A 23,788-nucleotide genomic window follows, 5' to 3' on the forward strand; every position below is an offset into this window, starting at 1 on the left:
GCGGTCGTTAATGCCCGTGCAGAAGAAGAAGAAGAGATCCTTAATGCTACACGGCTCCTATTCTCCCATCTTCATCCATCCATCCTTCCCCATCCCTCCCTCCCTCCATTCGAATACAATAATAATAAAAATGAAAGATGATGGAAAAGCCACGTCAGGATCTAATGAACCGTGCACACTGTTTCACTCTCTCTCTTTCTCTTTTTCCGTGTCTAATAACTATACACACACATATAGTAACGCAGATATTTATTCCGAATACACCGTGTATAGTAGTTCCACTGTGCTGCATAAATAATATGTTGCCTCATCGGCGAGTGAAGGGGGTTTCTCCTTTCCCTATTCATTTGGGAATTTCTTTTTTCTTTCTTTCTTTCTTCTTCTTGATTCTCCGGAATTGTATTATTATTATACATCACGGCCGTCGTTTGATGGATGATGTTTCGTTTCGATTATGATTCTTGATTACGGCCAGCAGACATTGGCTGCTGCTGCCGTTCATTTATACCGCTGCTGCTGTACCACATTATTGTCTTGAGATATTCTGTAATTTTTTTTTATTTATTTATTTAAACTATGCAGGCTCCTTGCCAGGCCGAACTGGACACTTGGGTTAACAGCATTCATTCGGCCTGCGCCGCGGCTTTCGCCCGCCATCGAGGCAAAACGGGCACACTCCACTTGCTGCAGGAAGAGATTCTCCGTCTGGAACGTTCCATCGAATCGGTATGCCTTATTCGTCGGCCGGGGGAAATGTTCACTTTTCCATCATCCGTGTCGTTTCCATACGGGGAAGGATGGAATGTTTTCCATTAACATTTCGGGGCCCATTTCAATTTTTGTATTTTTATTTTTATTTTTTTTTCCCTTGCGATTCTTTGATGCAGGATCACAAATTGAAGCACATGGCTGAACTGCAGTTGTCGGTCGTGTCCGAGTCGGAGAGCCGACGCCAAATTGGAGCTCAGATCGCAGCTTGGGAGGAGAATTTGGAACGACTTCACTGCGAGCAGTTCCGCCTCCGGTGCTACATGGCCAGCTTGCAGCACGGAGAGTTGCCTAATCCAAAGGTACGTCAACTTACCAAGTTCCAAGTCCTTATATTCCCAACTTTCAAGAAGAGAACAACAGCAACAACCCTAATAAGAAACTTAACAAGTCAAGAATGGCTTCCGTTTTTTCTTCTCGCTGGACTATCCCCCTCCCCCTGGGCCTCTCTGTGTGTCTATTTTTTTTCTGTTCCCCTGCCGATTCAAAGGTCATGTGTACACAGAGGAAAATGAATCAATAATGAGGCCACTGCGGGATAAGGGGGGAAAAAGAAAAAAAAAACTTTTTTTGTTCTGCCGGCCCAGGCAGAGATGGGAACGTGGGCGGAGGTATGTTATACAGGAAAAGGGGCTTAGCAGGGAATCCCGCAGGAGAATTGAGATCCTCCTCCCCCCGCCACAGTATCACAACGAGTCGTATAACACAGAGAGAGGCGAGCGCCAAAACAAACCCCAAAATGTCGACTTTGGCTTCAGTTTCCTTTCCGCGTTCCGACTTTTCTGAGGGCTGCGAAACTCGTCCTGCCGCCAACTTATTACCGTGTAATACTAACGCTGTACAGACGAACCTCACTCGCTCATTATAAAGTTGGTAATAGTTGCCAGAGCTGCTGCTGCTGCAACCTGCAACTGTGTAGGGCTGCTCTCCGATTCCTTCTTTTATTTCCATTCGGGAATTCATTTTCCTCCGCAGACCGGAACGATGTAGTGTACAGCCCGTAAGAATCGGGTAGGGAGAAAAAAAAAAGTTTTCGGTCGCTGGTTACATAATACACACACAGAGTAGAGAGTAGTAGTAGTAACAATCTAGCTGCTAGCAGCTGTAGCGTCTCCAATAGACGGGAAGTATGTGGGACCGGCGCCAGGTGCTCGGCAATTCCGGCGGCGGAGGCGCAGCTCCAGCAACCATCGCTTTACTTATATATACCAAGTGAAGCATTGAATAAGTTGAAGGAGGGGGTGGGTGGGGTGGGTGTACTGGACGAGCCAAAGAAACGGGCAAGTCCAAGTCTGGCAAGCGCGTGACACGATAAGACTTTGATTAGCTTTAGTCAGCGTGCGCGTATCACGCTTGTCTTGTGCCAAAGTTGTTAAGAGAGGCAAAAAGGAACGTTGGGTGGGGGGAGGTCGTATATGTACATAATATTACACACACAGCGACAGACATCAGAGCTGGCCTGTCTTTGACTCGTGTGAGCGTGAATCACGCGGGAGAAAACCTGCAAAAGGAGACAAAAGCCCAGGCCAAAAAAAGGGAAGATGGAAGGCGTCTCTTTTGCCAGAGATGGATGTTGTCTATTACATCTCCTCTCGTCTCTCTCGACTTTTGTCTTCTTCTTCTTCTCTTTCGACGGAATTACCAAAAAGTCACTTGACTACGTCACACGCACAGACAGTCGAGATGTAATCCAAGTGCGCGGGCGGTGCGATGAGCACCGCCACTCCCTTTTTCTGTTCAAATAAGAAGGGGTTATATTGTATGGAAATAAAAAGGGGAAAAAACTCTTCGCTCATCTCATCCAGCTGGAAATTGAAATAGAAACAAAACAACACAAAAAAAGGAGATTTTTCTGTATAGTTTGGAGAAGAGTGAAGAGAGAGAGAATGTTATATCAAAAAGAGATGATGGAAAAGATCTAGACCCTTTTTAAACCACTCGTGCCTCCCGGCAACACGCATAGTACGAAACAGCACAGTCCAACCCACCCACGTCAATTCACCAGAGAAAACTTTTTTTGATTTTGATGAATCAAAAAAGTTTTTTGATCTTTTTTGAGTGGGGGGAGGGTTTTGGACGAGTGTTAATTGTTTTTTTGTTTTTTCGGCACGCAGAGTTTATTGACGCACGTCTCGCGGAGCACCAAACACACGCTCAACCGGCTGGGCATCTTCACCGTGTCGTCGTTTCACGCCTACATTTGCGCTCGGAGTCCGTCGCTGCTCAACAATCTCCTGGCCGGACGGGGAGCCACTAGGAGACGGGCCGTGGCGCCCACTTTGTCACGATCCAACTCGCTCAGCTCACGCAAGTCGCAATCGGTGGCCGCCGCCTCCTCGTCACAGCACGGCGGACACCATCACGAAGGGGAAAGGCAGTTCAGAGTCAATCTTCCCGACGGACAGGTAGATTCAATTTAAACCAGGAGATGGATTGGAATTGTCTTTATTCATTTATTCATTTATTGTTTGAAATGACGACAGACGGCCACCGTTCACCTGAAGGATAACATGACGGTCGAAGAGTTTCTGGCCAGCGCTTGCGGCAAGCGCGGCCTTAACGCGGCCGAGCATTTTGTACGGGTCAAAAAGCGTCGCGACATGGACAATTCCAACCATTTTGTGCCGCATCGCACCGATCTCATCGATTCTTATGTAAATTTCCCGTTTTAAAATTATGAGACTGGAATTTGCATTTAAATTTTCATATTTTCTAAAAGGTGCCAAGCCACGAGTTGGTTGAAATTTGCGGCAAAGCTCTTTACCAGGTGGAGCTGTCGCGTAACAATCTGGAACAGATGTGGGGCTTCAGCGTCGAGGCCGAATTAGTGGAGAACACGGAACGGCAGGACGAATTGTGCGTCTTCGTCAGCCGGGTCGAAGATCGCAGCGTGGCCATGAACCACGGTACTGGTCCATTTGTTTGTTTTATTTTGTTTTTTGGGGCTTTTTTGATTAACGACGACACGGTCTCGTTTGCTATTTGGCAGGAATCATCAAGGGAGATGAGATCATGGTCATCAACGGGGCCTTGGTCGGCGACCTGGACATGATGTACATCGAGTCGGTGCTGCAAGAGGAGCTCTCGCTGTCGCTGATGATCCGCAGCTGTCGGGCCGATCCGCCCGACGTGACTTGCTTGCTGAGGACGACCGACGATCTCATCGACAGTCTCGTCTGCCCCCCGCCACCTTCTGATCAGCTCATTACTGACGACGCCCTGTCTAATCTCATCGTGCCGGCTCCATCTTGGCGTAAGCATCGCCTCTTTCTAGTTTGGCTGGCCCTTCATTCGATTATTATGATACGCATTTCGTATTATTGGCTCGGCTCTGCCATGTTGCGGTCATTTGGGCTCGAGCGATTTGATTAACTCGAATTATCCTTTTCCGTAATATTACAGACGGACAGTCTTCACAGGCGGTCGATAGTCCTGGCGCATTCCCAACTGAACTACCTCCCATCCAGCAGACCAAGTCTAGTCCGGCTGAAGTTCCTGGCCCTATGCTTCGGGTAAGGACAATTATTTTTTATTTTTTTCTCCTTTCCTGAATTCAATTGTGAAATGAATCGAATGGGGATTGAGGAATAAAGAGATCGTATCTTACTTTTTCTTATTTTTTAATGGTCAATCGATATATAGCCTCGCATGTCTGAAAGAAGCTCCACATCTACCATGTCGGATTTCCGGCGATCCTCGCCAACCGGAAGCATCGCCTCCTCCCAGTCGATCGCCCTGACGCCCAATCGGCAACTTTCCGACGGCGAGAAGCTCAAAAAGTGCATCCTAGAGCTGGTGGAGACGGAACGGACTTATGTCAAGGTAAACTACACCCTGTCAATAATAGGAGTTCAATGGCAACGCATTACCAGTTAAAAAAAACTCTCTTTTGACACTTTCGTGCTTTGTATTATTATTATTAGCATTTGAACAATTTACTGGAGAATTACCTGGAGCCTCTCAAGCAAGAAACGTTCCTTTCCTCGGCCGAGATCAACGCCCTCTTTGGAAATATCCAGGAGATTGTCGCTTTCCAGCGAGTGTTCCAGCAGAGTCTGGAAGAAGCTTTGGCCGTTGAGCCCCATTTCGACGCCATCGACCAGCCCTACCAGTTCAAAGTAAATCAAATCAAATTTCCCAAGGAAAAAATCACAATCAAATCCCCGTTGTTTGCAATAATAATTTGTTTGTTCAACTCTTTCTCTATATATCGACAGAATGTTCTGTTTGCCATCGGCAGCGCTTTCCTGCATCACGCCAATCACTTCAAACTGTACAGTTCCTTCTGCGCCAGCCACTCCAAGGCTCAAAAAGTTTTACTGCCAAGTAAATAGTCAATTGTCTCTTGTTTGCGTTTGGTTACTCTGCTCGTATTAAACTTGTGCCAATTCGACAGACGAAGGATCTCAAGCGTTGCAAGAGTTCCTGCAGTCGCGCAACCCACGCCAGCAACATTCGTCAACGCTCGAATCCTATCTGATCAAACCGATCCAGCGCATTTTAAAGTATCCGCTCCTGTTGCAGCAGCTGCGCAACTTGACCGATTCCAATAGCAGCGAACATCAACACCTCGTCGGTACGTCATATTGGATACGAATTTACGATAATAAGATGAGGAATTTGATTTGAATTTTCGGATTGTTATGACTCGACAGACGCCCTGAAAGGCATGGAAAAGGTGGCCGAACATATCAACGAAATGCAGCGCATTCACGAAGAATACGGCGCCATCTTCGATCACCTGTTTCGCCAGCATCAAAAGTCCTGCAAGCAGCCGGTTGACTTGAGTCCGTCGGAGCTGCTCTACTACGGAGGCGTCGAATGGCTCAACATTTCCGACTTTTTGGGCAAAGTCAAAAAGGGACTGGAACTACACGCCATGTGTTTCGTGTTCAAGACGGCCGTCGTCTTCCTGTGCAAGGAACGACTCCGCCAGCGCAAGAAGCTCATGGTAAGAACACATTTCTTGTACCGTACATATGTTTAGAATTTGTGGATAATTAATAAGTGAATGATTTCAATTGAAACAGAGCGTGACGACGAAAACTAGCGCTCCAGAAGTCGAAATCATTCGCTACCAGGTGCTGATACCGGTGACTGAAGTTCAAGTCCGCACTGCTCAAGCCAAAGACATGGAGGCCCACTACCTGTGGGAACTGATTCACTTGAAGAATCCTTTGCATCGTCGCTCCGAGAAAGTCTATCACCTTTCAAACAGGTCCGTTTGAATGTCAAATTATCTCCAATTTCCCGATTACTATAACGAAAATTATGATTGACTGCAGTACGGCCGAGTTCCGCAACGCCTTCCTAAAGACGATCCGGCAAATCATCCGGGAAAGTGTCCGCAATATGAGCATTCCACCGGCCAAGCCGCCGGTTCCATCGGCTTCGACTCCGCCGACGCCGAAAGCGGAGGCTAAAGGGACCAGCAAAGGCAAACGAAACGTTCAACGCCATTCGGCCGGAACCATAGACTACGACAATGTCGAATCCTGTGGCGGAGGCGACACCGACGACAATCAGCCCGTCACTTTCAGAGGACGCAGCAACACGATTGGTATGTTAAATTCAAAAGATAAAAATTACAAATTCCGTTGGAAAATGTGCGGTATAACAAGCGCCGTTTTTCTTATAGGTGAGAAGAAATCGATCCGCCGAGTGGATTCGTCGGAAGCCAGGGACGGAGATCCAGGTGTGAAATCGGAGAACGAAGACGACCATCAACCTCGATCTAAGCCGTCACTCGGCCGGACTCCCAATCACCTGAGTTTGTCAACAACGTCAACACTTTCCACCGGCAGCGGTTGCAGTCAAGCTAAACTGATCCAGGTAACTTATGGACTTACAAACTATTTCCATGGAAATTGGTTATCTGACGTTCTTCCTTTATTTCGACAGGCGTCAAGGACTCCACAGTCTTACACGCCGGCAGCAGCCAAACCGCTGGGATCTCCGATCTGGAAGCCTCGTGACGGAATGGGTGAATCCTTCACTCTACCGCGACCGAGCAAAAGTACAGACATGCCCAACGTGGGCTCCAATTCCGGGAATAAGAATTCGTACGGGACTCTGGGTAACCCGTCGAAGAAGTAGATGAAACTGATTATGAAAACGAAAGACGAGGCAATCGATTTTCGTTTTTGGTTTGTTTGTTTTTGACCCCATTTGTTTCTTTGGTATCACGCCGAGTGCTCAAAAGTGTGTGACTGATAATCTTCCCTACTCGACACACCTCTCTCTCTCTCTCTCTCTCTCTCTACATATTTGCCCTGCATGACTCTGCCCAGCTGTGCAAAAATTCCTCTCAAAAAAACGTCGTCCCCGCTAAAATTTGAATCGAGCAAGTGAAAACTCGTTTCGCGGGTCAATTTTATTCGGGAGCGAGTCTGTTTTTATTTTTAACAAAATTCTCTTCTTCTTCTTCTCTCCTTTCTCTCTCTCTCTCTTTCGAAACTCTGCCATAATCACATCTTCCGCTTCACTGTCTTCCTCTACTGCTGCTGCCGCTGCACTGGCTGGATAGGCAATTTCCATTTTCATTATCACGTATAGTATCAAATTAGTCATTTTAAAAAAGAAGAATGAATTGGAGTTCAGTGGCGTACGAAGGATGAAATTTAGAAGGATTTACGAATATTATGGAGAGAATTTTAGGGGGGTAAAAAAAAAATTGACTACGATTGGTGCTGGAATACCTTGACTCTTTTGATAGGACTAGGCAGCGCCAGCCGGCAAATTTAAAACGGGTTGGCATCAAATAACAACAACATTTTTTTTTCTCTTTATTTTTGGACTATTATACGTTTCCCCCATCTCTTTCTCTCGCCCCCCCCATGACACATTGTTTTGAAACTTCTCGTCTCTCTTCATCCCGTCTGTTGGATAAATAGAACCGACCCCTTATACCTCCCCAATCAATTTTTCGATATTTGTGAGATTCCCGTTGCACCTATATTATATTTTTTCGGTTGTCGTTTGTCGTTTTTTGGGGTGGGACCTTTTGAAAAAAGGTCGAAAAAGTTTAAAAAAGAAAAAAATCGAAAAAACTTAAAACCATTTGTGTGTTAGAGATAAAAAATAATAGATAATCAAGTTTGTTGTAGTTGAATCCTACATTTTTCGGAACGGATCTCAAATGAAAAAAAAAAGATCAGCAGACGGGACTTGGGAACAGAATGACGCGGAACCATCTTCAAAAATTATGGAGGGATAAATTATAATACAATTTGTTTTTTTTTTTTTAATCGAAAAATCTGATGGGGTTTTTACGTGTTGTATGAGGAGAGGAGATGATAACTATACTTTTGTTTTTCTATGGTGCCAAATGCTTTGACCTGCCCTCCCACCCTTCCATTTTGTGCACACGAACACACACACCTTTCGGACGCGAGCTCTTTTATTCATCGTGACGTAAGGCCGTCACCATCGAAAATCGCCACACCTTGTATGGAAACTGCCCACCCACATTTTGTCCCTGAAAAATTACGTCAATCCCTTGCTCTAGTGTTGTTCCGTTGTGCTTTTTTGGATTCGTTATCGTTATCGTTAATCGTTATTTTTTCAATTTTTCATTCGTTTCGTTCTTCGTTTCGTTAATTTAAACGTGTCGCATTTTTCTGTTTTTGCGACCGTTATCGTTTACCTTACAATTTTTTTTTTCTAATGAAGTAATGAGTAGGCCTGTTAGGCCAAATGATATAGAAAATAATGACCTAATTCCTCGCTAGGGGATCGCTAAGTCGCTAGTAGGTGGTCATCCCAAAATTGAAAATTCCAAATTTTGAGGGAAAAAAAAGTCCCCCCTGATGGTCAAAAAATTTGAAATCTCTACGGTTTTGATACGAAAGATTTAGCAAGAAATTAACGAAAACAACGAAAAAAACAGCCATTTCGTTATCGTTAACGAAAAAAACGAGCATTTTTCAAAAAAGTCGATAACGAGGCTCGTTAATACGTTATTTTCGTTGTCGTTATTTAAACGAGAACATCACTACCTTGCTCTCTCTCTCTCTTAAATACACACACATTAAAACACACACACCACACACTCTCTCCATCTCTTTTTCTCTCTCTCTCTCTCTCTATTACTCTATCTCTATGAAATATTTGTCACTTTCCCGTGCATCACTTTTTTCTCTCCACAAACTACTGTAATGCCCTTATAAATCCCACCTCCCCCCCCCACCCACCCTGGATCGCTCCTCCTTACCCGCCTTTTTTCCTCATCATGAACATTTTCTTTTTCGAAACTCGAAATTGTTTCATTTCTTCTTTCTAGTTATTAATTATCATCACGATTGGCTGTTTCTTGGTTTATTTGAATTTGTTTGTTTTTTTTTTCTCTCCAACTCTAATCTCCGTTTTCCGTGGCGCGACAAGAAGATGAAAAAAAGATGAAGAAGAAGTAAAAATCAACCTTGGCACTCAAAAAGTCTTCTCAACACTAGTCCAGTCGTTTTTATTCTGAGTTAAAGAACTTTATACGGCCAACGGTGTATGTACGGAAAGTAAATATACAAACCATTACACATTCAGCATTGAAAGAAATTGTATAACGTCATTGATTGGTTATGATTACGATCTTAGTTATACTATTATAGCTTATAGGTTTATCATGGTATGCAAATTAAATTGTTTATTCTTACCATAGATTAAGAAAACCGTGGTTCTATTTTTTCTGTGTTTATTTTTATCAGTTCCGTCATTAGCCTAACTCATTTTGAAAAAAAAAAAAAAAAAAAAATTGGCGGTTGAGTTGCATAAATTGGCAACGCTGCTTTAGTTTTCACTAAAGTACGTCTGCAATTTGTTGCCCAGTGCCCATTCAGCATAGCCAACCAAAACGAAACTTCAGGATTCTCGCTAGTCATTCAACTAACTGTAAAAGTTAGAAAAGTCAGTTAGGATTTCTTTTCAGCAGGTGCCAACAACTTTTAGCAATTGATCGTCAAAATGTCCACATTAAGTTCTCATTAAGTTTTTCCTTTTGTTTCTCGATTGCTCAATCGCCACAGCTGGGTTGTACGTTGATCACTTCACACGTGGTTTGGTTTCAACAAAGCAGTATAATCAAGTAAATGTTAGAAGCAGTCCAAGATTCAAATGTTTCTTCCTTCAGACAGGTAAGAGCATTACCTGAAGAATAAACATAGTATAACCAGTAGGCTTGCTAAAAAGGAAAACAGTAGCGATCTGGTCTTTCAAATCGGGAGGCTATTTTCTATTTAAGTGTGATAAAGTCATGTTTTTGTTTTCTAAGATGACTGATCAAGTGAGGCAGGGCACTTCTAGCTTGGAATAAAGCCCCACAATTTAATTCATACTTTGCTTTTTTTTAAATTAATTTTAGGTGTTGCTGCAGCTGCATGACGAAGCCGATATACTTTGCTAACTTGACTTTAAAATCATGTACTATTGTTTGTTTTATAATTTTAAGTTTTAGTCTTGATGGTTGAGGTAACTCTGAAGAAATTAAGTCTGAATGAGGAGCTTGCTCAGTGAATTCTAAACTTGAAAAAAAACTTCTAATCAAATTGAACATTGTTACCAAAGCAATCAAAGGATCATCGTAAAGCATTTTTTATTGAATATGTAATTTACCTTTTTCTAATTACTTTTTATTAGGGCTCTAAACTCCAGAGTTCAGAAAGAATTGCGGGAATCATATCACATGACAGAAGTGGCTATTCGAAACAGTCAGCACTCACATCACAGTGGACCACCAGTACGGAGAGTTTCGGTATGTCATAATCACAGGCTAAGAAACAACAAAACTTTTCTGCTGCGGCGTGAGCTTTATTCAGTTCCTAAAACATTTTTTTTTTTTTTTTAAATATATAAATTAGTTGTCAAGCTTAACATAGAACATTATTCACAGTTCACACTTCACAGTCAGACTTTATCCGCTTGCCAGAAGATTTCTTCATTCACCGAAGAAACGAGTCAAATGACCTAAATGTAAATTTGTATAAAGTGAATTTTAAGCCATTTTAACCATTTGGTATTTATTTTGATATTGGTTGCTGTAGACTCATCCCCAGCAACGTCAACCTGCAGAAGGAAAGGTCAGTTTGCACGGCCTTCCCGCTCGAAGGTCACTGAGATCATTACGTAAAACGTGTCATGCAGTGGTGTAGAGGTTGGGTGAGAACGGGACGTGTTGCATCTTATCAAGCAGGTTCAATAGCCGCAAGCCTTAAGAGATGAAGGGATGAAAAAAAAATCGTATATAAGGAGAGAGAAAAGGCGATAGAAATCAGTCGAGTGAGCATCTCCGACACGGCACCAACTGCGGCGCACTATTTGTCACCAACTGCCTTCTTCATCGCATTACCAATTCGCAATCATGGGTATATGTTCTGTTTTTTACATGGAGTTTTGTATTAATGCAACTTTACTATTTGTTTATATGCCAGTTATTATTGCATACTAATGTTTAAATTAATTGTTTAGCTAACTAAAGCTTCGTCCTGCTGTTGGCTGTTGTATCGTTGATGGCTGGGTTGACCCTGGTGTAACGATGTCTCCTTGGTATAGCGGATACCAAACGGTTGGCGGTTGGTATGGCGGATACCAAACCAAAAAGCCGCTGCCTTACACAACAACAATTTACGCAACGACCAGTTGCTACATCGAGGCCCTCAAGTACTACTCCACTAAGGTATTGGATTATTTATACCACAACTTGCTGTGCTCCGAGCTACTACACCGACGCCCCGAGCTACACCACCAAGGCATCGGAGTATTACACGACTACGTATGGTGCCCCATCCTACTACACCGAGGCCCCGGGCTCCTGTCCCCAGCTACTTACTACACCGATGCTCCTAAGTACTACTCTGTTCTCAGAAACTTCACCGAGACTCCAGCTTATTACTCCACCAAAACGGTTGAATACTACACCGAAGCGCCCAAGAACTACTCTGCCCCGATCTACACAACCACAACTGAGGCGGAAAAGTATTACGCATCCCGACTTACTACACAGAAGTTGTTCCTTCGTATTACGTTGAACATAAATACTACACTGATGTTCTAGTTTACTACACCTTAACCTACGCTGCACCTAGCTACAACACCGAAGCCCCCAAGTACTACACTGAAGAAGCCGCATATTACACAACCACCTACGCTGCCCAAGTTTACTTCACCGAGGAACCCAAGTATATTACTCTGCTCCAAACTACTAAGGCTCATAAGTACTACACCAGCAAGGTTTCTGAGTATTACACCACTACTTACGCTGCTCCGACCCAAACACCGAAATTCCACAGTATTCCTCTGCCCCGAGCTACTACACTACTAAGGCACCAATATAACACCTTAACTTTTCTTCAGTATTTTTTTTTTTAAATCCAGGATTTCCATTGATGCTGAAGATGACTTTTTTGATGATTTCACTTTATTTTTGTTATAGGTTATGTTCCCGTAGTTGCTGGTGAAATACTTTATGCATAAAGTTAAACTCTTGGCTGATCCTTGGAGCTGATGTCGTGTTACAGAAGTTGCATCCTGTATTTTATTCAATTGTCATTTTGTCTACATCGTTTGTATGATAAGAAGAAACAAAAACACAGAAATGGGGAATTTCTATGACAAACAAACAAACAAAACTACGCGAGTGGGAAAGGAAGGAAGGAGGAGGAATTTGGGGAGGAGAGGGAAAATTTATTTTCATATTTCAGAAGACGAGGTTAATTACTAATTAAATTTCACTAGTTATGTAAGGATAAAAGAATTATCAACACACTGTATAACTAACATTATCGTACGCACATATTAAAATTAACAAAAATTAATCGTTATAAAATTGGAAATGTGTAATATTGTCAAATAAAAACATGTAAATTTTATATTATATTTAGTTAAACACTTAATTTTATTAACAAAACCTCCGTTCAAACATATTTTTAGTGGCGAATTTTGAAACAAACACACCAACCGATAAGACAGAAAGCGAAGGTTAATTTTTACGGATTTTCACTGCTTGAATTTAGTTTTGCACCTTATCTACTGATGCAACCCTACCGCAAACCAAAACCCCTATACCTTGTCTACTGGTGCAAATCGCGATTCTATGTTTGATAGCTTAGAAAATAACTGTTTAAAAAAAAATAATTGTGAGTTTAAGATAGCCATAACTCATACATGCAATCAATCAAGACAGGGGGAGACAATGCCTTGATTGACTTTGCCCAGGGAAATTACCAGGACAAGGAAGAAGAGAGAAGTATGAGGCCAGTTTTACTGGGAAGATATAGTCATAGTTGGATTCCTGGTTAGACTCATGATCCTCCAAAAGTTTTCATCAGATCATGCACCTTCCAAGTCCCCGTTTGACCAGAGCCCTCCCCTCCTCATGGTTTTCACAACAGGTGATTGTTTGGTGGTTAGTTAGGGAAACAGGGCCACAGAAAAGAAGGAAGCCCAGATATGCACTTGTAATTTATCTACATCTACACAAATTATATCAGTCTTCAATTCCAGCAATCTCTTGTCAGTTTCCAAACAACTATAATAGCGGAGAGGGATTAACCTGAAAGGAAAGTACATTTAGGTATAATTTTCAAACCATTTGTAGTGACAGAAAGCAATACCTCAAATCTTACATTGTCCTAAATTAGAACTAAGTGATGATTACCACAAAATCTTGAGTAGAAACATTGACTTGCTGTTGTCTGCAACATAGATAGCAGCAAGGAATTGGTTCTGGGGAAGGCATCAATATCTTGAAGATTTACAAAATCTCGACAGGGAAAAGTTAACGTGAACATTTTAAACCTTAAAGAACACAGTTGATTAAACTTTGTAAAATGATATGATGAAATACCTTGAAGCAGAAATTATTTAGCTTCCGAAGACATAGCATGCGAGCATTGCGAATTTGCACTTTTTTATTAGACCATTTTATTTCTACTGTCACGAGCACCTACGTACCGTTGGCCAGGTACACGAAAACTTCAGCTGAAATTATCTTTTATCTAAAAACATTTCGTCAAGAATGAGTAAGAATCACAAGGAAGATTGTGTGATCAATTACTTAAAAACAGTTAACTCATTATCCGATCTCCGTTTTTTTTACTTTTAAATTGGTTTTGAAGTAACTTATGAAAGTTACGACGTCATGTGTCATGCATATGCGACAATGCGACTGTGATTGTGCAACTAACATAAGATTCCAAACTCATTACTAGATGTCGTCACTATCGTTCTTGTTGTTCCTACGTTCCTTATGTCATGAACGGGACGAAATGGCCGAAACAAATTGTTGTTAATTAAGTTATTATACTTCTAATCCTGTGATTTCAAATATCAAATTGAACTTCGTATCTTATGTAAGTTTATCTTTACCTAGTTTCCTTACTTTTCTATTATACCAACTTATTTCTTCAAATTTTAGATGCATAGCTACTGTCAGTCATCCCAACAAGTTGACTAGGCGCTCAGTCATTTTCCATGGTCCATTAGATCCTCATTCTGTCAAAAGCCTAAAACTCATGTTTGAAGCACACACAAATGTGCGGAATACAAATGTGCGGAGATAAGGTATTTTCCCATTACTGCTACCACACCAACCACACCACGTCAGATGCCTTAGCCTTACTAAATCATCACCCATATGATGAAGGTAAGCGTCAATATCACCTATCACCATGCTACTGCAATACTTCATGACAATTTCTTTAGCGTCAGGAAATTTATCTCAATTTGAGGAGTAATGCTGTTGGTTGCTGTAATTCCATTATTACGGTTTTTCATCATGGCATTTCAGTGTGCTTCTTAGAAAAGGTAAAATTGATATGCTTTTTTAAATTTTTATATTTTCATTAATGTAACACATTTTTTTAACAGACGACGCAAGATCCCCACGGACATCCTTGAGCCAATGCTGGATTTTGTCCATGACAGAAGAGGGACTTCCACCAACGTTCTGCTCCATCCTTATCTTCAAGACGTACGCTCATCCAGCTTCACTGCTTCAGTGCTTCATATGCTGCTAGCCTGCTACACAACTTTTCTTGCTTCACTGGCGAGTTGGATCACTTCAGTTGCTGTGACACACCTGCAGTCACTCACCAAGGGATTATGGCCAGGTACCGGACAATTGACTTATTTTCGTAGATTATCTTCAAGTTATCTATTTGCGGTAAACTCTCTGTCTGTGTAATCATTTCAAAATCAGGCCCTTCTTGCGCACTTAAGTGTTACTCAGATGTGTTATTTGTTTCTAACGCTAGATGGCTTTTCGATAATTTGAGCTGTCAAAACAGTCAGTTTCAGTTACTTTGCAAAAGCATCGGGAGCTATTTTGTGGAAATTTTTTAGTGAAAACTGACGATTACTATTCCACCAACAAAGCTCACTTGTTAAATTTTCGATATTTGCTTTTTTTTTCTACTTCCGGTTTGCTCATTTCAGTCAGTAGTTCAGTAAATATTCATCTGACGTACAAAAAAACCACATATTCGTGATCCTTGTCAAATTTGTGGTAAAGTTCATGTTTTGGTTTGTACGTTTTCGTACTTCCGGTTTTGAGAATTTTCCTGAACTATAGTTCAGGAAAATTCTCGATTTTGGCCAAATTTTGGATTTCGTTTAAATCACAGCTAATCGACCCCAAATTTCATGGAGATCACGAATATTTGGTTTAATTTGACGACAGCTCAATGGTTAAGGCGCTATCGCTTACTTCCGGTCTGGTTCCGGAAAATTTTCATAGAACTAGCAAGTGAGCTTTGTTCTGTGTACATTTCTGACTATTGAAAACTTAATTTTTAGTAATTCAAAGTGCGCCTTTATAGTTTTGAGCCAAAAAACACAGGCCAGTGTACCACTGTACCTATTGTATTATGTAACTTTTATTAGCATGTCACTTAATAAGAATTGTTTTGTCTTTATTCGGGTAATGCAGAGGAGACGTCGAGAAGATGGACACCAAAACCACGCCGGTATCTGAAAAATGTCAGCGCGGATCTTCATTTGTTGTTGGTAATATTTTTTGTCTGTGTTAGTTAACCCGTTGGCTGCCACGCCTTTGTTCTCCCCTAGCTCCTTAGCACGGGCCGCGCTGTTCGGTCTCGTGGTTTACATGCCGTGGGATCGGAGAGTCGCACCAGCCCAAGATTCGCCGCAAGGCGCCTGTTAGGCAGTGCACCATAGGGAATTCCCCCTTGTCGATACGGTGATGGATTCTAGAGGCGTGCATTCCATCTTCTCCTGTCACCGTGTCAGCCCGGACTTGTCAGCAATGGCAAGTCCCACTTTGGTCATGGATCCTTCAGACATGGCGCGTAGAGTAGTAGAGAACAACCTACGGGTTGTATGGCGTGGCAGCCAACGGGTTAACTTAAGTGTATGTATGTATGTATGTATTGTGTGATTGTAAAATGTGGTGGAATTGTGGGTGGAGGTGGGACAAAATAACAATTCCTTTTTCAAGTTTTTTGTTTGCTGTGATTTGTAATTTATAACAAAATAATGCTTAGAAGTTGTATCAATATAATTTTTACAAGAACCAATAAAAGTTAGAACACGTCGCAATGTCTTAACTCAGTTTAAAAAATTTATTTTCTCATTAAAGAACAACAACTCCGGGTGACTAGTAACTATTAAGACATGACAGACAAATCCGAACACTCATGAATAAAATAGAAATTTCAGCTCTAGTATTTAGGAGGCTCCCTGTAATAACTGGAGAAGCGTATGTAGTGGTGTTACATTCAGGTGCCTTAGTGGTGTAGTAACTCGGGGCAGGGGAATACTTCGAAGCTTCGGTGTAGTGGATGTGTGCAAGTTGTACTGTAATACTAGGGTGCCTTCGTTGTGTAGTACTTGAGAGCCACGGTATAGGACCTCTTCAGTTGTGGTTGTGTTGCTCAGGGCTGAGTAATGCTTGGGCGCTACGATGTAGTATTCGACTGTTTTGGTGCAATAATAAGCTGTAGTCTCGATGTTAAAGCTAGGAGCAGTCGGGGAGCGGTAATAAGCTGAAGCCGCGGTGGTGTAGTACTCCGGTCCCTCGGTGGTGTAGTACTCCGGTCCCTCGGTGGTGTAGTACTTCGGTCCCTCGGTGGTGTAGTACTTCGGTCCCTCGGTGGTGTAGTACTTCGGTCCCTCGGTGGTGTAGTACTTCGGTCCCTCGGTGGTGTAGTACTCCGGTCCCTCGGTGGTGTAGTACTCCGGTCCCTCGGTGGTGTAGTACTTCGGTCCCTCGGTGGTGTAGTACTTCGGTCCCTCGGTGGTGTAGTACTTCGGTCCCTCGGTGGTGTAGTACTCCGGTCCCTCGGTGGTGTAGTACTCCGGTCCCTCGGTGGTGTAGTACTCCGGTCCCTCGGTGGTGTAGTACTCCGGTCCCTCGGTGGTGTAGTAGCTGTGAGCAGAATAGCACTTGAGCATCATTACAGTAAGCTGGAGTAGTGCAGGTGTAATACTTAGGTGCTTTGTTGGTGTAGTACTCAGGCGCTTTGGTGATGTCATGTGATGCGATGGTGATGTAAGTTGGGGCAGAGTAATACTTCGGGGCTTTGGAGTAGTAGCTGGGAGCAGTGTTTTCGTGTAATACTCTACATCCTTGTTCGTGTAGTATTTGAGGGCAGGGGCCGGGTGTACTAAGCAGGTGTTACGTAGGTTGACGTTGTTTTGTAGTTAGCCGACGACGTGGAGTAGTACTCTTGCGCTGCTATCGCTTAGTATCCACCAGACCCAGGAAACATCGGTACACCAGTGGTCGACCTGCTATCAACGATACAACACCCAACAGCAGCACGACGCCATAGTTGAATAGACAATTAATAAATTTGAACATTAGTATTCTATATTGACTGGCATATTAACAAGTCGTCAATAGTATCATTAAAACAAAACTCAATTAAAAACAGAATATCTACTCATGATTGCGAACTGGTAATCCGATGAAGGCAGTTAGTGACAAATAATGCGTCGCAGTTGTTGCCGTGTCAGAGATGCTCACTCAACTGAATTCTATACGCCTTTTCTCTCCTTTTATACGATTTTTCTTCATCCCTCCACCCCTTCAGCTTTGCAGCTTTTATACCTGCTTTATAATGATGCAAACATCCCGTTCGCACCCAACCTCTACACCACTGTATCACACATTTTACGTAAATGATCTCATTGACCTTCGAAAATCAACCCATGCGAACCCTTCCCTTCTGCAGGTTGACGTTGCTGGGGATGGGTCCACAACAACCAAAGGTTTATACCTTAAAACTCTACCAACTTTTACAATTTTCGTGATCAACATGGAGTTTGGCAGACATAAATTTCTAACGAAACACTCGATTTGACCCCATACATTCGAAATCACGGGAAAATCTTTTAAATATGGCATTCAACTATTCGTGCGTCAAGGAAATGTTTTGTTACGGTAACTATGACAGAACATCAGATTTAAGAAAGTAGAATGTTTTACAGAACAGAATCGAACTAATTTATCTAGTCTAGCACAATCGAGTTCGCATATGGATTATAACAAGCAGTAAAATACCGTTCTTTACACCTTTTATGAGGTAAAACCTGATACCATCTGAAAGCAAAGAATACGAACTTCATATCGCAACAAACTAATAGAAGGGGAACAACCCATTGAAAACGAGATCAGTAAATGACATAATGTCTTATGCATCAAGTGATCAGATGCCACGCACGAATTAACATCATTTTAACCAGGAACGGGAACACCTACGAAAACTAAATCAATTTACTTACTTCCCACATGGAAGCTTGAGCCGGCTTGAGCAGTATCCTTTGCCATCGTCTGTAATATCGACCTGCTAAAGAAATTGTTTTTCGTTAATGAATTTCTCCGCGATAATTATACAGCTAATTAACAATAAATCATCAGATAACGATTGGTGGTTTCTTCTGTCGTCATTCAAACAGTCAAGAGTAGCAAATAAAGTGTTCATCATCATTGATTATAGTTCAAGCATTTTAAAATATTTACCATAATTAAAACGGATCACCCGAACGTAGTTCTTGCTCACCCGAAAATTCTTCTTGCTCAAGTATGGGATCAAGACCCACAAGTATAAAGCCACATACCTAAATAAAATTGAAAAATTAAGAAATATGGAGACAATATGTGATAACAATCTTTCAACCCATTTCAGATATGCAAATTTATCTTCCTCAACATCAGATGACCTATGCTTGTGAATCATCATAAAACCAATGTTTATACTAATTCTAGAACCAACACTACCTAAATGACAAGCATACTGCAATGAGGACTGCAACCAGGGTACAATCACAGGATATCTGCATGACGAAAAATTGCATTAATATATTTCCATTCTGAACAAAAAAAAAACGAAGTGCCTAATTTCATTTAGAGCTAATACATGATTCATCCACGATATTTCAGGATATATTTTAAATCATTAAGGCCAGACACATAAAAAGGAATGTTTTACCAAACTCACTTCCAATCAAAACCACAAGTTTTTTACACTGGTGGATACACAGGGCAAAGCAGTAGGCTACACAATCACGACCTAAAACCAAAGGTTAATATAGATTAGAACAATGAAATGAACCAATATCAACCTAACACAAAACTATGACATCAGATAGGAGCGAAAGACTATAATGCAAGATGTCTTCACAAACATTAAGAATAAAAGTTGTCATCATGAATATTCAGTTATTGAGCATACTTCTAAATACCTACACTTTAAGGAGAAAAAGCCTATCCTCAGCCTACACCTGTGGACACGTCACCTTGAAGACTGCTCATTGGATACATTTGAAATTTGCAACAACCACGTCAACACATTATTTCCTCGATGAATCTGCAGAATCAAAAGGTTAATAAGTTACCATACATTTCGTCCTAAAGAATAGTATGTAGATAATGAAATGATTAACAAATGTAATAGAACTAAGAATATCATGAAACAAAGCAAAGCACCCTAGATAAATTTTTAAAAATATCTAAATTTTGACCAATGATGTATTTAGTATATTTACCAAGGGAGTAATTGCACAGTCTGAAATACTAGTGTCTAGTAAGAACTGAGAAATGAGAAAGAAAGAAATCGCGACTTTTGGAACAGAAGAAAATTCTATGTCTACCCAGTTGCCAGTTCCATGGAATCCCAATTCCCATCCCGATCCAAAATCATATCCAGCGGTGGCAAATTTTCAAAATTTTGCTTAAATTGTATTTTAAAAATTTTTTAAAAATATAATCATATAATTTACCGGTACTGCTAATCGGTTAATCGCCTTAGGAAAAATTGGCGTGGAAAAATTAACCTGGACCTCTATCACTCATAGTCTCTATCACATTCATAGTTTATGCGTGTGCAAGAATTGCACTCTAAATGACTAACGAGCGATAATATGTATTTCTGCAAGGCAGTATTATGAATGGGTGTGACTGAATGGAATCTATATGTATATTGGAATTACAAGCAATCAAATCCATAACACTTTCGCCGGACTTTCTTTTTATTAACAGTGTATTATTATTATTAGGATATTACGTTTAACTGCGTGTAACAAAAGTTTGAGAATTGGGATAGGATGGAGTCGCATAGCAAGCATGCCGGATAACCAAAATATTAAATTACTTGAAATTCACCACACTTGATTTATTGTCATTTCCTTTACTAGGCCTAATCATTTCTAGTTTTAATTAATCAATGCATGATTTGCATGATTTGGTGCACCAAATAAATAATTTATTCATTTCCAAGACGTGGGGAATTTCCTCGAGGTATCATTGGCGATTGGTACGAAATTTATCCATCGGCTGAAATAGGCCGTGAGTACGTGACTAGCACAACTTCCGGTATCACTCTCGGCGGAAAATAAGAAGAGTTACCTTGAGGGACATTGCCACTGCAGAATAAAAGGAAAAAAATGTATAAAACGTAATTGTCGAACCAGGGCAGGCTACTGTAAACTGTGAAGTCCTTAGTCCTACAGTTAAATCAATACTTGACTGGACAGCAGGATAGTCTTGGCAAAAGCGCATTAATATACACATGCAGCCCACTAACTGGGCTAAGAAATCGGCACAGAATTCCTTTTGAGAGTAAATGAATTTGCTGGTTATTATTTTTACACTAATAATAATTTCAATGAGTTACCTAAATCAGAAGGCCACAAACTTGTAAAATAAACAGCTTATTTTCTTTGCTGATTTACTATACTGAAATAATAGCGAAAATTTGATTAGCAATATTTCCAATCAGTAAAAATGTAACATTAAATAAATTAAATTCTGCTGCTCGCTGCTGTCATGACTCATGAGGCCTTGTTCCCGTACTTCATCATATAAGGATCACTGCCAACTACGAGAACGATTACGGGGTGATTCAATTTAGCTAGCTTGTGCGGCCGATTTCCCCGACTGAAACCGCAAGCTGAAAATTCGGAAAACAAATTTTATGGTGAAATAAAGTCAACAAAATACTAATTCTATGAAATTTGATTAGGAAAAAGACGAAAAAAGATGTAGGTGTGACTTTATTGGCTGGGCTGCTGAAAGGCGCCTACTCACGGGCGCGATCCCACTACTGCCCGACACGGGAACTTTTGGCTGCTCGGTTTCCCTCCTGGCCCGATTCGCTCCTCCTTAGATAACCTGGATCTGCCGGATTCCTCCAACCGATCCATGTTGATGCCAAGCTTAGTGCGGACACCTGTTCAACGCAAGCGACGATCCAGCAGGACTCCCAGCCTCAAGCCATCCACTACACCAAGCCTCCCAGAAGCAGGATTACAGGTACGCGCCACATACCCGGCTGAAAACCTAACATTTTTACAACTAGTAACCCTCGTGAAGAAATCTTGTTGTATTTCAAGTTAATTGCAATACAATTGCAGTAAGTTTAAACATGTTCAAGTGGTTTTCAAACTCGTTGTTTTAATATAAGTTGATCTGAAACTGTCACTGAAAATAATATCATCTACTGGCAATCCAAAGTTGCCAATTCGTTTGTTATTAAACGAAAAGGTATTTCTTCATTTGCATGCGAATTAAAAACAACACTATCAAGCGACTAATCAAGCTGATAAATCTGTTGCAATTATTCATTAAGAAGTACTTTCACTATTTACTTTTCAGACCCGAAAACCTCTTTATTTATATTACATCACATACTGACATACATATGCATGCAGTACGTATACGTACCAGCTGACAGTTTGACGTCAGCCTTGGTTGTGTTTTTGAAACGATGTAGTAATCATTTTATCTAGCATGGCTGTAAGTGTATTTAAAGCAGCCTTGTTACCCCGTTTTAATTTTCCTTCCACCGAATATTGGTTCAGAGGGAACATGAATAGTTTAACATTACTAGCCGTCTTTGCTCTGGGTGTGATGTTTACGTGTTTTGTGTCGATGTTGACGTTGTACATCCAAAAAGAAATCGGACTTCAAGAAACTGAAAGGATTACAGAAGATTTAATAGCTAATCGACGAAAAATTTTAGAAAAATCTCAGAAGTTTGTGTTGGTCCCTGATGAATCTCACTTGTCTGTGGGCAGCGATACAGAGCTGTCAGTTGATCCAGCCGTTTATGTGTCTACTGCTGAGACCTCAGAAAAGAAGAACAGCAAAGATGGTATTTGATTTACTTATTATTTATTTATATCCCGCTAACTATCTTGTTGTTTATTTCAGCAAATGTTCTGGAAGCTTTGGGAGCTCTGCACGCAGCTATTGAAATGCATAAAAGTGGAAAACACTCAAAAGCGATGAAGCTTTTCAGCCATGCCCTGGCTCTAAACCCGGAGCATCCTGACATCTTGAATCACTATGGGGAGTTTTTAGAAGAAACCGAAAGAAATCTCCTGGATGCAGACTATCACTACTCAAGAGCTCTCACCTTCTCTCCAAATCACATGAGAGCACTCGAAAATCATCAGAGAACCTCCCCCATAGTCGATGAATTAGACAACAATTTACTTAAAAGGATAGACCAAAAGAGAGATGACCTTCTGAACACTCCAGACTCGAGCTCTGGTTTGAGAAGAATAAAAAAAGAAGCCTATTTTCAATACATCTACCACACATTGGGCATCGAAGGCAACACGATGTCTCTAGCTCAGACGAGAACAATTGTCGAAACTCGCATGGCAGTTGGCGGAAAGAGCATAATGGAGCACAATGAAGTCTTGGGCCTCGACGCAGCTTTAAAGTACATCAACAGCACTCTAGTCCACCGAATAGGAGCAATTACCTTTGAAGATATTCTCGAAATCCACCGACGAGTTTTGGGCTTCGTCGACTTGTTTGAAGGAGGTCGACTGAGATCGACGCAAGTGTTTGTGGGGAATCATATTCCACCAGGTCCGTCAGAGGTCCAACTTTTGATGAAAGACTTTGTTAGGTGGTTGAATTCTGCTGAATCTCTATCCCAACACCCCATCCGTTTCGCTGCACTGGCCCACTACAAACTCGTGTACATTCACCCCTTTAGCGATGGCAACGGACGCACATCCCGCCTGTTGATGAATCTAATCCTCATGCAAAGTGGCTACCCTCCGGTCATCATTCGCAAACAGGACAGAGCCAAATATTACGATTACCTTCAGCAAGCGAACGAAGGAGATGTCCGGCCGTTCATCAGGTTAGAGGCCTTTAATTTTAACTGGGCTGTAATTCCAATTGATTATATTTTCCTTTTCTCTTCTTGTAGATTTATTGCCCACTGTGCAGAGCAGACCCTGGATGTGTACCTGTGGGCCACAACAGAACACAGGACGAGTATAGCCGAGTTAGCACAAGAAGGCCAAGAGGACGACGGCAAAACAATCATCGTCGATCAGCAAAACTGTTGCGTGGGCGGCTGAGTAAAAAAAAAAATTCTGGTCGTTCCTATTTAACCAAAATTTAAAAACCTAATTCAAATTCCTCTATGTGTAAATACGGAAAACACATCGCCATTTTAAAAAACTGGGTTATATAGATTGTGATTCAAGCGATTTTCAAATTAAACGACTATGGATGTGCAATTAAAAATCAACGTTTTTCGTTCACTCC

At 41.5% G+C, this 23,788-nt stretch overlaps 3 protein-coding genes and 6 long non-coding RNA genes across 17 annotated transcripts in view; 5 read left to right on the forward strand and 4 right to left on the reverse strand.

The window, feature by feature from the left end:
- The window catches only part of LOC124205985, a 53,495-nt gene extending 45,484 nt beyond the window's left edge, over positions 1-8,011 (forward strand). For all 5 annotated transcript variants that reach the window (XM_046603593.1, XM_046603590.1, XM_046603594.1 and 2 more), the window contains 16 exons: positions 583-726; positions 888-1,070; positions 2,883-3,173; positions 3,252-3,422; positions 3,488-3,674; positions 3,758-4,021; positions 4,171-4,280; positions 4,411-4,590; positions 4,692-4,886; positions 4,986-5,094; positions 5,165-5,344; positions 5,424-5,719; positions 5,799-5,986; positions 6,054-6,328; positions 6,407-6,600; positions 6,670-8,011. In XM_046603593.1, coding sequence (XP_046459549.1) covers positions 583-726; positions 888-1,070; positions 2,883-3,173; positions 3,252-3,422; positions 3,488-3,674; positions 3,758-4,021; positions 4,171-4,280; positions 4,411-4,590; positions 4,692-4,886; positions 4,986-5,094; positions 5,165-5,344; positions 5,424-5,719; positions 5,799-5,986; positions 6,054-6,328; positions 6,407-6,600; positions 6,670-6,864 — 3,162 coding nt within the window. In that variant the 3' untranslated portion in view covers positions 6,865-8,011. The remainder of the gene's footprint in view (positions 1-582; positions 727-887; positions 1,071-2,882; positions 3,174-3,251; positions 3,423-3,487; positions 3,675-3,757; positions 4,022-4,170; positions 4,281-4,410; positions 4,591-4,691; positions 4,887-4,985; positions 5,095-5,164; positions 5,345-5,423; positions 5,720-5,798; positions 5,987-6,053; positions 6,329-6,406; positions 6,601-6,669) is intronic.
- On the reverse strand, positions 7,901-9,302 carry LOC124205986. Its single transcript, XR_006879525.1, has 2 exons — positions 8,766-9,302; positions 7,901-8,265 (listed from the first exon to the last, which is right to left on the reverse strand). It is a non-coding gene; the product is annotated as an uncharacterized LOC124205986 (long non-coding RNA).
- Positions 9,303-9,560: 258 nt separating this feature from the next.
- LOC124204299 lies at positions 9,561-12,623 on the forward strand. Of its 5 annotated transcripts, none has more exons than XR_006878825.1 (8): positions 9,561-9,691; positions 9,786-9,893; positions 10,121-10,339; positions 10,396-10,510; positions 10,617-10,728; positions 10,800-11,120; positions 11,224-11,969; positions 12,188-12,623. It is a non-coding gene; the product is annotated as an uncharacterized LOC124204299 (long non-coding RNA). The 5 variants fall into 5 exon arrangements; XR_006878821.1 differs by having other exon boundaries at positions 9,563-9,691; positions 11,224-12,107; positions 12,188-12,593; XR_006878823.1 differs by having other exon boundaries at positions 9,563-9,691; positions 10,649-10,728; positions 11,224-12,107; positions 12,188-12,593.
- Positions 12,624-12,635: 12 nt separating this feature from the next.
- Positions 12,636-13,929, reverse strand: LOC124204301. Its single transcript, XR_006878826.1, has 4 exons — positions 13,811-13,929; positions 13,601-13,744; positions 13,368-13,516; positions 12,636-13,306 (listed from the first exon to the last, which is right to left on the reverse strand). It is a non-coding gene; the product is annotated as an uncharacterized LOC124204301 (long non-coding RNA).
- On the forward strand, positions 13,916-14,504 carry LOC124204303. Its single transcript, XR_006878828.1, has 3 exons — positions 13,916-14,105; positions 14,171-14,398; positions 14,458-14,504. It is a non-coding gene; the product is annotated as an uncharacterized LOC124204303 (long non-coding RNA).
- Positions 14,494-14,803, forward strand: LOC124204302. The gene is made up of 2 exons (XR_006878827.1): positions 14,494-14,559; positions 14,623-14,803. It is a non-coding gene; the product is annotated as an uncharacterized LOC124204302 (long non-coding RNA).
- A 1,517-nt stretch (positions 14,804-16,320) lies between these two features.
- LOC124204292 (mucin-2-like) lies at positions 16,321-17,405 on the reverse strand. Its single transcript, XM_046601341.1, has 2 exons — positions 17,202-17,405; positions 16,321-17,140 (listed from the first exon to the last, which is right to left on the reverse strand). Exons 1-2 carry the CDS (start codon positions 17,245-17,247, stop codon positions 16,671-16,673), a joined length of 516 nt encoding a protein of 171 aa, XP_046457297.1. The 5' UTR covers positions 17,248-17,405; the 3' UTR covers positions 16,321-16,670.
- Positions 17,406-18,891: 1,486 nt separating this feature from the next.
- On the reverse strand, positions 18,892-19,876 carry LOC124204293. The gene is made up of 5 exons (XR_006878818.1): positions 19,762-19,876; positions 19,463-19,583; positions 19,215-19,286; positions 18,995-19,050; positions 18,892-18,936 (listed from the first exon to the last, which is right to left on the reverse strand). It is a non-coding gene; the product is annotated as an uncharacterized LOC124204293 (long non-coding RNA).
- A 1,858-nt stretch (positions 19,877-21,734) lies between these two features.
- Positions 21,735-23,767, forward strand: LOC124205418 (protein adenylyltransferase Fic-like). The gene is made up of 3 exons (XM_046602857.1): positions 21,735-22,367; positions 22,427-23,375; positions 23,445-23,767. Exons 1-3 carry the CDS (start codon positions 22,004-22,006, stop codon positions 23,596-23,598), a joined length of 1,467 nt encoding a protein of 488 aa, XP_046458813.1. The 5' UTR covers positions 21,735-22,003; the 3' UTR covers positions 23,599-23,767.
- Positions 23,768-23,788: the final 21 nt, after the last annotated feature.

The sequence above is a fragment of the Daphnia pulex genome, chromosome 10 (genome assembly GCF_021134715.1).
Source record: "Daphnia pulex isolate KAP4 chromosome 10, ASM2113471v1".
Lineage (NCBI taxonomy): Eukaryota > Metazoa > Arthropoda > Branchiopoda > Diplostraca > Daphniidae > Daphnia > Daphnia pulex.